Below are 14,727 nucleotides of genomic sequence, written 5' to 3'. Positions count from 1 at the left end.
TGCCATCTTACTATTGCAACTCTGGCTGGCTAACAAGAAATTTGATTAACTCAGATTAATTAAAAAATAAATTACAACCATAATCAGCTTATCAAGTGCCAGAAGTCCAAATAGTTAAATAAACAACGATCATCAAACAGGGCTCACCTAACACCCCAGACCAAATGACTGAGGGAACAACCAGGACTTAGTGCCTTTGCTTCTCTATTTGGAGATACCATTGATGCTGTCAGAAAACCCCAATGGGCAATTAGTAACTCCATCTTGCTAGGACTCATACCCTGTTCCCTCTATCCAGATCCTTGTAGCCTCCAGACACCAGGACTAGACTTCAGCAGCATCATTATGTGCATGTATTTCATTTTGGATCTTTATACTGTAACACGCACTATCTCAACTATGTTTAAGAGGTCAAAATAGACATTCATCTGAAGAAGAACATACGGGGCAAAATTAGCAAGCCACTGTCTACTTCTTAGGCATATTTAAGTGATTAGGGCTGTTAAGTCTCTGCAACTTGGACATCTGAAGATGAAATGAAAAACATCTTTAATACAATGTGTCAGTATTAGCTGACATAGTATATGAAACCACTGTCTTGTTTTATTATTGTTACTGCTCAGTGTTCAGGTTCCCCCTTATGTTTTGTTTGACCAATTAGACTGATTTCATTGTCAGTGTAGGCAAAAACTTTTAGCAGCTTGTTTCTTTCTGGTTTATATGAACAATTGAATTGAAGAAGAAGTAATCTATGTTTCAATGTTCAACTCAGGTGCAGAAAGGAAGAGCTTGTATATGCTATTTTTGGAGTCTGTGCAATTGCGTCTACGTCATGGGGATGAACATATTGAAGATACTTTTACAGAACAACAGGCTACTAAGGAAAGCCTAATAAAGATGCAGTCTATTGCAGAAAGACATTTAGAATTGGATGATATTCATGATCCTTTACTGGCTATTAATTTTGCAAGGTAATGTAACAGATTCAGAATATTTTTTTGCCCTTTCTAATTTTTCAAACATCAGTCTTATTCTACTAGACAAAAACAGGAGATTCCCTGCTGTTCCAGTAGCATCTATGTGATTTGGAACACAGTACCAGGAAGCTTATCAAGAAGTTAAATCTTTAGAAGTCATACATTGTTAACCTTTATTAACACTAATTACTGTCTGCTATAACAGTTGTCAGGATTTTGTACACAGAATGTAAATACGTAAGATAATAACTTGGTTAAAGTAAAATAAAGATAATAAAAGTATGACAGTATGCAAAAATGCAATAGAAAATGAAGTTTGCTTAATAAACCAAAGCTGAGTAACAGAGAAAGAACTGGTTCCAGACCAAACTCAGTAATGATTCAGTTTAGTCATGACTGAAAATGTAATTCCAAGCCAGAGTTCCCTGTTCTGAATGTCAAAATAATTTGGGAAATCCTCAGGAGATACTATTATTAAAACATATACAGAAGCATAACTTGTTTCTAATTTTCAGTATTTCCTCTCTTAGAAAAGTTATGTTGCCAGTTCGGTGCTTGGAGGCAATTAATCATACGATCTCTCATAGGTTCCAGGAGCTTGTATTTCTTTCATTCTCTCCCTCTGTTCATAGAAGTTGGATATTTTTCTGAATGGATGTCCCAAATCATTAAAAATGTATATAAACCAAACAACTCTTCTGGTTAAAGATTCCTGGTTTGTTGAATTCAATTTCATCTAACTAGGAAAAAAAAGTTTACACTGCCAGCATGACCAGATAATTTAGAACCTTCATTTATAAGGCCTATGATAGCGAGAATGTTCTAAGCCCTCTGATGTCACTTACACTTTACTAGTACAGTATCGCAATCACCTGATCAGCATTCCCAACTAATGCTCTTTATTGGAGACATACAAGGCTGCCACTTGGTGTAATCCTGCCACATTTACCAAATGTTATGGTTTGGATTTTTATGTTCTACAGAAGCAACCTTCAAATGTTGAGCTATGAACAGACATTTTCAGCTTCACAAGTTTCAGTCAGTTATTCCCACACTATAAGTAATAGCTGGTATATATCTTTTACTTTGATGCTTCCAAGCACCAACAGAAAACGAAATGTTAGTTGCTTTGGGTTTGGTGTGAAGGAGGCCAAAGTTTACCCCGTGTTTTTTGGGTGGGGGTTGGCCAACCTCTTCCGAAGATACAGTAAGATTTTAATTTGTTTTATTCAAGTTATATTCATATGAATTTTTCCAAAGTCTCTTTCTATCTGGCTATGGAAAAGAACTGGAGAAAGTATCTAGGAAATTAATAAAATGGCAGACCTTAAATATATGGTTTTATTGCCTAGCTGGGTGGTAGGAGGGTTTCACTTATATTTGGATGTCTCCTTTACACGGAATAAGAAATAACCTTATTTCTTCATAATAACTGAACAGTGTTCCATTTGTGAGGGTATTATCAAGTTGCTTAATTTTTTACTGTTCCCCCCTAACGTTGGGGCCTTCCAGAAGGGAAAAAAAGAGTCACAAATTATTATAAAATGATTATTTGCTGTCATGTTCAGTTCCCATGTCAGGCCATGAATTTTTTTTTTAGAATAAATCCTTAAATTAAAGCTCTGCAAGCACTGGGATTATATGCCAAAGGTATTCACATCAATGCTAGTTTCTGTCTATAGTGACTTTTTCATTTTGTTGAATATACTGAAATCGGCTTAATTTTTAGTATGCTTTCTTGTGTGCAAAAAGTTCCAGCATATAGTGTGAGTTACTGCTCCTGATAGAATTCGGTTTTAGCTAAGCCATAGTAGTTACAAGTTGCATTAAGATATTTGAAGAAGACAGTCAAAAATCCCTCGTAATTCTTTCTCCTGGTCTTAAATACAGAATAATTTATATGTTAAGTTATTTGCTAAGGCAGAGAATATCTGCCTTTTTACTAAATTAATATTACAGAATCAAATATATCGTAACAGTATCAATATTAATAGACTTGAGTAGTAACTCTATATAATATAAAAGGTAAAGGTTTCCCTTGACGTAAAGTCCAGTCGTGTCCGACTCTAGGGGGCGGTGCTCATCTCCGTTTCAAAGCCTTGGAGCCGGCGTTGTTCATAGGACACTTCCGGGTCATGTGGCCAGCATGACTCACGGAACGCCGTTACCTTCCCGCCGAAGCGGTACCAATTAATCTACTCACATTTGCATGTTTTCGAACTGCTTGGTGTGCAGAAGCTGGGACGAGCAACGGGAGCTCACCCCGCCGCGCGGTTTCGAACTATGCTATATAATATAGCATAGTTATATATTCAAAGTTATAATTTATACCTCATTATACCAGTATCAAGGCTTCTCTGGTAAATAATTCTTACCAGCAAACGGGCAAGAAGGTATGAGAACATAAGATAGTCTTTTCCAAATCATAAAATCCTGATCTTTCAAATACTTTATTTTTCTTAAAATGTATATTTAATGATAGAATAAATACATTAGAATCATATTTGTAAATAACCAATTTTTCAGGAGCAGTTCCTTTTCTTCTTATACAGCTAGTTCCTAACATAAATCACAATAGTCTGATATCTTACATATTTTTTGAAAAAAAACTGTCCAGATAGATGTGAAAATTAGGGAGGCTTTATTTATCCTAACTGCATGTATACCCCAGTTTATGTCAGATATGTCTAGATAATACAAAGTCTTCAGGAACTATGTTTGGCGATAATGCGGGAAAAATAATAATCATGGAGAAAAACTATCTGTTTGGTCGCTAAGAGTCGACACAGCTACAGAACCTGTGGAAATCTGTCTCTCAAAATGAGAGACTGTTTGTTATCCATGTAATTTCTGTATGGTTTGCTTATCTCTAGCATATTTATACAAATTTTGTATTTACTTATTGGAATTAATATGGAGGATCTAAAATTTATATATATATATGTATGTATGTATGTATGTGTGTGTATTTTTTTGCAGACTATATTTGGATCAGGGTAACATACATGAGATGCTTACTGCTGGTGATGTTTGTGTAGATAGGTCATCTGAATCAGTAACATGCCAGACATTTGAGTTGACGCTGAGATCTTGTCTTTATCCTCACATTAACAAGCAGTATCTAGACTGTTGTGGGAATTTAATGCAAACTTTGAAGAAAGATTACAGGTAAGAATTTACATAAGTTGCCAATTATGACATGTAGCTAATGTATATTTTCAGTATGCTGCAGTAGACATTTCCTTGTTCAGCTTAAGTCCAAGTCCTTCTTGTTTATTCTTCAGCTGTTAGTCACAGCCACTAGGATATTTCTTCTATGTGCTGTTGTGATGGATGGTTTCAAAGAGGGGACTAGATCGCAGTGTTCAAATTATGAAATTTGTATTTCCTGCTTAGGCTGGTAGAATACTTGCAGGCAATGAGAAACTTTTTCTTACTTGAGGCTGGTGATACAATGTATGACTTCTACACATCTATTTTTGATAAAATACGAGAGAAAGACACGTGGCAGAGTGAAGCATTCCTAAATGTCCAGCTTCAAGAAGCAGTTGGACAACGTTATCCAGAGGATAGCTTAAGGTAATAAAGTAACTATATCTAGTAGAGAAGGAAGGATTTGCCATAGATGTGCCACTGTTGTAAAAGGAATTGAATTTTAAATGCATTGTAATGGAATTTGAAGCATTAACCTTTGCATATTCTACTTTTGTGAGGTTAACATAAACTAAGTTAATGTAAGTTAAATGTGAATACATAAATTTGCATGTTACTACTACCCGGGCTATTGCTAATAGTAAGGGAGATCTTGGTAATGGGCTTTGTTGTAATATGGCTTTAATTTGGGATGAGTGAATTTTTAGAGGTTAAAATTAAGAAAAGTTCAGATATAATAACTAGGAAACCTCAATTTTAAATTATTTGAAGCAGCCACTAATTACGTCAGTTTAAGAGCAAGTACCAGTGACTGGTTTAGAATGTAACAATTTCTGTAATATCTAATATCCCATGTCGAAATCAAATTTCCCATTACAAAGTTTGCAACAGAAGTAATTGTAGATGGTGGATCTTATCTGAAAACTTTTGTGTTGAATTTCATTAACCAAATAATCATCTACTTTGGAATAAATAGTTGATAATGAACATGTTTTCGTATATAGGTTGTCAATTCTATGCGAAAATGTTGATATAGCAAAGAAGAAGTTGCCTGTTCATACACTAGATGGCTTAATACTGAGTTACAAGGTAATACTGGCTTGTACTGAAATGAAGGGTTTAATATTAAAGGTAAATGGTTACTGAAAAAATATTTTTGTTTTGTTTTCCTACTTAGGTCCCTTGGCCAGTGGATATAGTTATAAGTGTTGAATGTCAGAAAATCTATAATCAAGTTTTTCTCCTGTTGTTACAAATAAAGTGGGCCAAATACAGTCTGGATGTGTTGAGGTTTCATGGTAAGAGGATTGATGGGTATGTTTAATTCTCTATAATGGAAATATCATTCTAAAAACCATACTACCTCCAGCTCCTATGGAAGTATAATGCATTTATTTATTTATTTGTTTGTTTTGTTATATATGATTTATATGGCCACCCATCTCATACAAGTGACTCTGGGCGGTGCACTAGGATTAGAAACACACAAACTCCCTCCCCACAACATTTAACACCTGGTGCCCAAGGGATTCTTTCTCTTACATTATCTCCTTAAGGATAGAAAAGGGTGAAGGATAAAAATTAAAATGTAAGGGGGTATGAAAGGAGAAGTTACAGTAGAGCCTAGATTTTCCATTCAGTGAACTTCAAACATATCAGGCAACATTTTGTTTTAGAGTTTACCTGAAACAATGGACATTTTAATGCGTTTGTGCAAATGGTGAAAATTGACCCATGTGATGTAAAACACTGGTTATACATTTGTGCAATGATAGAAACTATGTCAGATACATCAGCGTGGGTTTAATGGACATTTGGCTTCAACAAATACTCCTTTTGCCTAAATAGTTTGTTAAATCAAGGTTTTACTGCAGTGTAAAAACTTTAAATTCTGAGATCAATTGAACATAAAAAGGACATAAAAAACGTCCAAGGTAACATTGCAATGCACAGTCATCATTCTAGTTAGCTCTGCCTTTTATCAGAATACTGTATTTAATCCCCCTTTGCTTCTTCATACACCTAAGCTGTCAGTCTTTACCAAGCAAGGCTGCATATTCTCCACTGCATTATTTTGGGGAGGATTTCAAAAATATATTAATGTTTGTTTGTTTTGTGGTAAAGGTGAAAGGTCCCCTGTGCAAGCACCGAGTCATGTCTGACCCTTTTGGGAGGACACTGCTTTTGGGGCATCTTCTTGGCAGACTATAGAGCGGGGTGGTTTGCCATTGCCTTCCCCAGTTGTCACCTTCCCCAGCAAGCTGGGCACTCATTTTACTGACCTTGGAAGGATGGAAGGCTGAGTCGACCTGAGCCGGCTACCCGAGAGAGAATCCAGCTTCTGCTGGGATCAAACTCGGGTTGTGGGGAGAGTTTCGGTTGCAATACTGCCGCCTACCACTCTGAAGTAATTAGCAAAATTTTGTACTGTCCCAATCAAATTACTCTGGGTAGTATACAGTCACTTTACAGGTTCTTACTGCATTTTAATTAGTCTTGTCCTGCTTTTTGCCATCTTTACATCAATCCTCCTCTATTCTTTGAATATGTATTTAGAGCAGTACATTCAGAAAGCTGAACATTTCACTTAAAAACATTTAGTTGTAAGAGTTGTTGTAATTTATAATATTTTGCTTTTTTCCTAATATTTTATTTTATTGCATTTCCTTCTTAAGAACTAGTCAGAGCGGCAGAAAAGCCCCAGAGTAATAGAGGTTCTGTACTTGATCAAGAAGCAGTTCTTCAGTTTGGATTTCAGTCGGAACCCATTAAACAACAAACTCATCGCATGTTCCTTTTAAGAATGAAACTCATGCACTTTGTCAACAGCCTGCACAACTACATTATGACTAGGGTACGTGATGTACAGTACATTTCAGTAAGATTAAAAATAACTTTTTGTAAACAATCTGAAGTGATTTTGGACTGTTTCTTAATTTGTACAGCAAAAGTACTGTACATCTTTATCTGGGCTTTAATTAAAAGTTGGGTATATGATTGCCATGCTCAGCTTAGTGGCTCTTTAGATTTTAAATACCAAATTCTGCTAAAATAAAATGCTTTTCAAATACATGATTACTTCTGTAATATATCCTTGCTAATACCAAACACTGCCAAGTAAATTTATTAACTACGTCAATTTAGTTTTAGTTTGCATTCTAAACTATTCCAGGCATATTGTCATTATATCTGCTAATAGGAATATAGAGAGAAAACCAGTATTTATTCTCCATATAATAACAATAACCTGTACCCTTCCTAAATAATATTTATGATTGGAAAGAAGAAATTCAGATTCTTACTTAGAGTCATACTTGCTGACAAATATTCAAAGCTTAACATTTCCAGTCTTTAGCTACATTTTAGGGATTCTTTCTTAGATGTAGTTTCAAACTATTTTAAAAATAGTGGGTTAAGCTCTGAAACTATGTTTATTTTAATCTGGGAAATACATTCATTACCCTAACTATCTAACTGCCACTTGTTGTAATATGAAATGTCTTGTACTCTGAAAATTGAACTCTCTGAGCAAAGATTTTTCATAGAAATCTAGAGAAAATGGATTTAAATGCAAATTTTGGTTCATTATTCATTTTGCCTCCTTTTACAAGATTCTTCACAGTACAGGTTTGGAGTTCCAACATCAAGTAGAAGAAGCAAAAGATTTAGATCAATTAATCAAAATACATTATAGATATCTTTCTACAATCCATGATCGTTGTCTCCTGAGAGAAAAGGTAACACCAAATATTACTGGTATAGAATGTGTATAACATTTGTAAGGGGTTGGGAAGTATTAATTTCTAACAGTTGAACCATAAGGAATGCAAATTGATATTTGGAATGTCACATTGACCACATAGAATGAACTTGTTTGACCACCTCTGAACTTGTTTTCTATTGAAGTATTGGACAGACTGACAGTATTATGTCAGTAAAGACTGAGCACATATCAATCCAGCATTGTAAATCAGGTATAGCAGATTTTTTCCATCAGTCTGTTTGGCCACATCTCACGCATGGTAATCCAGAGTTCTTCATGGATTGGCAAATTCCAAATTTTTAGTATGTAGCTCAAAACCATATTGACATTTTAAAGTGTTATTTTATGGCCTCGTGTGGTGCAGAGTGGTAGGCAGCAGCATTGCAACCGAAACTCTCCCCATGATCCGAGTTCGATCCTAGCGGAAGCTGGATTCTTGGGTAGCCAGCTCAGGTTGACTCAGCCTTCCATCCTTCCAAGGTTGGTAAAATGAGTTACCCGGCTTGCTGGGGAAGGTGACAACTGGGAAGGCAATGGCAAACTACCCCGCTCTGTAGTCTGCCAATAAAACTTCGCGAAAGCAGCATGCCCCCAAAGGGTCAGACATGACTCGGTGCTTGCACAGGGGACCTTTCGCTATCAAGTGTTATTTTCCCCAAAACTTATTTAATAAAGTGATAACCAAGCTTTATAATTAAGACAGTCCAATGTGGCACAGGCCTGCAGTTCCAGTATATTACACTTCCAACATATTGATGTTGATCATCAACCCTTGCTAAACATCCTTCTGTTGAATAAATCTCATTTTAAGATCATAAGACATATTTTAATAATTTTTAAAAAACTAATTGGTTTGTGAAAACAGGGACAAAAGGTTCCTAATTCTTCCTACAACACAGCGAATGTTTTGAAGGCAGGATTAACAATAAGATGATGTAAAGTAGTTGTAGTGCCATTTTTTGTTTTGTTCCAAAACAGATTTACCTCCAGTCTTCAAACAGGGATTATCTCGAAGTGTCAGGTTGTCATGAGAAGAGAGACGAAAGTTAAGCTTTTTTCCAAATATCATCCAAATATGTCTTGCAGCCTTTAATGCTGGAAAAATAGTTGACTTTTGTCTTAATTTGGAGCCAAACGCCTGCCAAGGAGATCAGCAGGGTCCAATAATAACTTTCTAGTTGCATCTGTAGTAGATTTGCCTAACAGGAAATAGAGATCAAGTGACAGGCCTTAAAATTGACAAAGTTCAACTCCCCATTTTCATAGGAAAGCCTTAATTTCAATAATACAATAATTTCAATAATAAAAACCTGGATGTTTTCCATCCTGTATAAACTTACTCAGCATCTTACCAATCTTTTTAAAATATCTGGCATGTTTTAACATAGGAATCCCTCTGGAAGTATGTATTAGTCTTGAAATTACATTCATTTTATTAATAATATCTTTACCACCTAGGACATCTTCTTTGGAATAATTCAAGATATTTAAAAGGATTAAAGCTATATATAAGGTCCTGGAAGTCAGGTGGCATATTATTATTATTATTATTATTATTATTATTATTATTATCTATAGATACCTTAATATACTACCTTAAAGGAAATATATTAGACTTCTTTTCAAATAATTCAATAATTGGATAGCTTACCTAATTGTATTATATCCATACATTTTGATAGTTATAGACAAGATGTATCATCAATATAATAACAATGTTCAGTTAACTTAATACTCGAACTATCCTTCAACTGCTTGATAAAACAGGCCAGAAGTTCCAAAGTCAAATTAACAAGAGATGGCTAACGTCCTTGATGAGTTTCATGAGGCATCTTAATGTATGAAAAAATAATTCCATTGGTGATAACCCTGTCGCATGGATTACAATTACCACATCTTAATTCACATAATAAAATCAAAAGGAAAATGGTCTTTAACCAAAAAATATTCTAGAAATTTAAATTGGACCATACTGAAAGCCATCTCCATAACTGATGAAACAACCATTGCCAAATCCAATTGATCTGATTATGTCTCTAAATATATTGATTGATAATTTAATATTATCCAAGATGTAATGTTTGTAAAATCAGATTGCACAGGAAAAATTATTGAAAGTAATGCCTTTTCAAGTCTTTGTGCCATAGTCACTGTTAAAATTTTAGCAACAATGTTCAACAATGAAATCAAGTGATAACTTGCATAATCATCAAGACCAGCCTCAAAACAACAGTTATGAAAGGTTTGTTAACTAAAAAAGGAAGAACTTTATTCAGAAATGTGCCATTATAAACCTCCAGTTGTATTAGAACAAGAAAATCAATAGAAGTATTACAGTAATCAGTAAGAAAAACATCTGGTCCAGGAAGTTTACCTTTTGTCATTAACCTGAAAGTTATCTGTTCTTGAAGTGATAAAAATCTGGCTAAATAATTGTGAAGAGGTTTATCCCCCCCAATCTTTAATTTGTTTTTCTAAGACCCTTGAATCTGCATTGTAAAATCATATATAAAAATGAAAAAACTGCTGGTTTATCAAATTCTAGTCATCATATACTTTCCTGATAATCCTTACTAGAGATACTATTGTTTGGTTGGTATTTTTTCAGTCTAGAAGCCAGTAATTTACTGCTTTTTTCTCATTGCTCCTGATAATCTTGTTTTATATTATTAAATAAGTATTGGGTAGCTAGCACATGATAGTGTTCCATTTTAGCAGAATTAAAAACTTTATATAATTCTTTAACTTCTTTTTCTAACTTTTCATATTCCAGTTTTTGTTTCTTCTTTTTCCAGTTTGATATATTTGCCTTAAAATCACCCCAATGAGTAGATTTGCAGAATTCCTATTTCAAAATTGTGTTTCATTTCCTTCATGAATTATGAAGCTTTCAATAAAAATAGGATAGTACAAGGGCAGAAAAGTATAAAGGCATAGCAAATGGTGTTACTGTAAACTAGATTTAGTTAAATTTCCTCTTTTTTTCCTATCTCTTGCCTTTCATTTTGTTTACTACTTTTTATTGTTTACTGCTGTTTCATTGTTTGGGGTAGTATTGCTTATCTAAAAGGGATGTGAGATGGATAGATGGATAATCCAGGGCACCACAGAATTCATTTATAAGATTAGATTGTTATTTTCCTGTTTAAACTTTTGCTCATCTGGGAAAATAAGTTTAGTTTTCGAGGATAATAAATAAAAGGAGGCTTGTAGACATAAAGTTCTCTCCATCTTCCTTGGAAAAAAAAATCTATAGTTTTCCGGACTTTTTGCTCCTTTGGTTTATTTAGCTTAGTGTATTTAGAAGTATAATGTATTTTGTATAGGTCCGTGAGCAAAACTCTTTTTTCCTGTAGATGTGTTTGGAATATGGGTATTTCTATAGTGTGATTTTGCTTTACTTTTCTTTATGCTACCTATTCCTGAAGACTCTGGGTAGCTAACAATCTTACTGTGCTGTAGAAAGAAATATTTACAAAAATACCTCTCTCCTAAATAAAAGTAATCAAATAGCAAGATATATTAAACCAATAAATACACATTATACTAATACACTCAAAATTTTTCATTAGTCTGACAGTTCAAATAGTTTCACATAGAAACTAAAATTGGAAAAAAATATTCTTTTAATTCTGGAGAACTCTTCTTATACATCTGTATCATGAATTATATAATAAATTTGCCACATTCTAGCACAGAATTGGAAGCACTTAGTCTGTGAACTTCAGTGTAACAGGGCTTGATTGTGGTCATTAGATGTTGATTTCGTGCTCAGCTTCCAGTTAGGTTTTTACCTTTTTTCCAAAAAGTTAACCACAGTGGGATGTGAAGTTCTAATTTGTGATGAAACAGTTTGTTTTGCAAGGAACATTGGCTTTATAATCTAATCATGTTAATGAAAAGAGTCTGTCTACATGGTATTTTAAATTTCATTTCCAGGTTAGCTTTGTGAAAGAAGCAATAATGAAAGTTCTGAACCTAGTATTGATGTTTGCAGATCGTTGGCAAGCTGGTTTGGGAGCTTGGAAGTAAGTACCTGCTCAATCATATGCATCACAATCAGTTTACAAAATTGGGACTTTTTTTACTGACATTTATTCTTTGTGTGAAGCCATACAAGTAAGATGCAGTACAGTGTTGACAGACTAATTGTGTAGGCCACAATGGAATTCATTTACATTGGATCTTATCACTTCTGGACACATGTTAGCTTCACAATCAGTGTGTCTTTTAATGTTGTAAATTGTACATTCAGAAAATAAATTAGACATAATCAACAATAAAAGGAATTACATTATTAGAGCCCTTTTCTCTATGGTACCAAATAGCTATTTGGTTAGAATTCTCTTATATTGAGAAATCTTGGACATCTTGAAATACCATTTGAAGTGTTTTCAGCTTGTGAAAATTAGGGGTTATCAACTGTTACTTAATATGGTCCTGTAGAGATGCACAGGCATCTTTCTAGCATCAGATAATTTGGTATTGTCTCTGGGTATTCATCTAGTTCCTATATAATGCTGGAGAAAACATAGCCATCAGCTGTATCCAGAGAATAACAATTTAATTCTGTTGCTTATTTCAAATTGTGATTCTTAAAAATAGTTTCAGCAATGGTTTGTGGGTTGCCACTGGGAAGCAGCCATGACTATGATAATACATTGACTTCATTAATGGGGCATCTGTGGCAAACTATATAAAACATACGAGGTAGGAATAGAGTTATATCCCATCTCTACTGACGCTTGAATCTGCTGTAGATAACATACCAGCCATCCAGCCTGAATGGTAAAGATCACATATTTAAAAAATATGCACCATAACATGATAAGAATAAAATTAGAGTTTACAGAGTAGAGTGAACTATTCCACCAAGTTTTCAAGGTACACTTGTTGCAAGTGATAAAACATTGATTTCTATGATACTGCAATTGAATGTAGTACAAAGAATAAAAGATCCAGTTAACAAAGTGTTTATACCTTTGTAATAAAAACATTTCCTGTTCAAAGTTTTGTACTACAAATATTTTTATATTATCACTTAAAAAGGAATAACTATTTTTTCCCAAAACAACTTGATTTTTGTTTATACTGTCTGCCTAAATTATCTTTCATTATTTTTAGAATGGAATCCATAACAAAGATGGAATCAGATTTTAAAAACTGCCATATGTTTCTTGTGACAGTACTAAACAAAGCAGTCTGTAGAGGCTCTTTTCCACATTGTGAGTATTTAAGGGGAAAAGTATTTTTTTATAAGCGTTGTTAAACATTTAGAATAAAGCATGCAATACTACTTTCTTAATACTTGTAGCCCCAAATACTTTTAATCATAGTAATAGCTACCAGAAAATAATTATATCCTATGTTGTGGAATATTAGTATATTTTAATAAGAATGTTGTTAGAAATATGTGTAACTTGACACTAATTTGTAAAAACAAATTAGATTTAGATTTATCCACCTGTGATACGTTTTGTTCAAAAGGCAATTTCCTCTATTTTGATCCTAAATACTTTACTTTTTTTTTAATTAACAGTGGAATCTTTAGCTTTGTCACTCATGGCTGGGATGGAGCAAACTTAGCGTGACATACAAGCATGAAATTATACTCAAGCAACAACTTCTTTGAAACATTGTGGCATTAGCTTAAAGGTCCTTTGATTTATGTGGCAAGCATTTTGTTTTGATTGGTCACAGTATTTCAGTCCTAGGTTTCTCATACATATGTACAAATGTATAGATAGTACACTTGAAACTGTACAAATGTAAATAATGAAACTATCATTAATTTTATATGTGAATGTTTGTCTGACCAAGCCATATATTTATTTTCCTCTGTGAGGCACAAACTGCAAAACAAATGTTGTAAAACAAACTGTTTAAATTTTTCCATTAAGTGTATGCTAGTGCATAAATTACCAATTATCCCTAAACATAATGCTAGTGATGTTGGATTGAGTTTGCTTTTCCACTCTTCAATATATAATTATTTCTGATGAAATTAAATTCACAACTGTAGTGGCTGTGATAAATACCAAATTTCAGTAAAATTAGCACTGGAAAAGTATTTTAGGATTTGTTATTATGCTGTATATAGTTAATTGTTTGGCATTCGTAGTAAATATTACTAAGCTTTTAAATTTTCTAATTACACGTAGTCCTTCGTTAACAACCATTCATTCAGTGACCCTTCAAAGTTACGACGGTGCTGACTGAGTAGACTTATGGCCAGTCCTTGAAGTTGCAGACGTCGCAGCATCCCCAAGAACGTGTGATTATGATTCGGGTGCTTGGGAACTGCTTGCAATTATGATGGTTGCAGCATCCTGCAGTCACATGATTGCCATTTGCAACTTTCACTGCTGGCTTCCGACAAGCAAAGTCAGTGGGGAAGCTGGCAGGAAGTCACAAATGGCAATCTCGTGACATTGTGCCTAATGTCCGTGCGGGATAACGGCCACAACTGGAGCTGCCCTTGTAGGTCAGTGCATTCACAGGACACTTTATGTGCAGTTTACAACCACAGCATTTAGCGACAGAGTTCCCGATCCCAATTACTGTCATTTACTGAGGACTAGCTGTATGACGTGATGTTTTCTGCATTGTCAATTCACAAATAATGTGAATGTAATGCTTTCCTTATACTGCAAATATACAATCCCTTCAATGATTACGGCACATGGCTTGAAGACCACAAACAAATCTCAGTGAGAACTGGCCCCAAACTGGTCATTCTGCAAAACAGAACCACAGATCACTATAAATGATCTGCTGAAAATTTTAGTTAACACTGGACTGTCTCCATGACCACAGTACAGTATTGCTTATACA

At 34.3% G+C, this 14,727-nt stretch overlaps 1 protein-coding gene across 3 annotated transcripts in view; it reads left to right on the top strand.

The window, feature by feature from the left end:
* The window catches only part of TUBGCP5 (tubulin gamma complex component 5), a 34,137-nt gene extending 19,570 nt beyond the window's left edge, over window positions 1-14,567 (top strand). For 2 of the 3 annotated variants that reach the window (XM_063305020.1, XM_063305022.1), the window contains 10 exons: window positions 773-971; window positions 3,957-4,145; window positions 4,374-4,556; window positions 5,135-5,219; window positions 5,308-5,428; window positions 6,806-6,984; window positions 7,742-7,867; window positions 11,833-11,921; window positions 13,018-13,118; window positions 13,433-14,567. In XM_063305020.1, coding sequence (XP_063161090.1) covers window positions 773-971; window positions 3,957-4,145; window positions 4,374-4,556; window positions 5,135-5,219; window positions 5,308-5,428; window positions 6,806-6,984; window positions 7,742-7,867; window positions 11,833-11,921; window positions 13,018-13,118; window positions 13,433-13,479 — 1,319 coding nt within the window. In that variant the 3' untranslated portion in view covers window positions 13,480-14,567. Of the gene's footprint in view, window positions 1-772; window positions 972-3,956; window positions 4,146-4,373; window positions 4,557-5,134; window positions 5,220-5,307; window positions 5,429-6,805; window positions 6,985-7,741; window positions 7,868-9,660; window positions 10,904-11,832; window positions 11,922-13,017; window positions 13,119-13,432 lie in introns of those variants that run through there. The other variant, XM_063305021.1, reaches the window with a different exon arrangement.
* Window positions 14,568-14,727: the final 160 nt, after the last annotated feature.

This window comes from Candoia aspera, chromosome 5 (genome assembly GCF_035149785.1).
Source record: "Candoia aspera isolate rCanAsp1 chromosome 5, rCanAsp1.hap2, whole genome shotgun sequence".
In the NCBI taxonomy this organism is placed as follows: domain Eukaryota; kingdom Metazoa; phylum Chordata; class Lepidosauria; order Squamata; family Boidae; genus Candoia; species Candoia aspera.
Note: the sequence above shows the minus strand (reverse complement) of the source record. Positions and strands in the feature narration are given on the sequence as shown.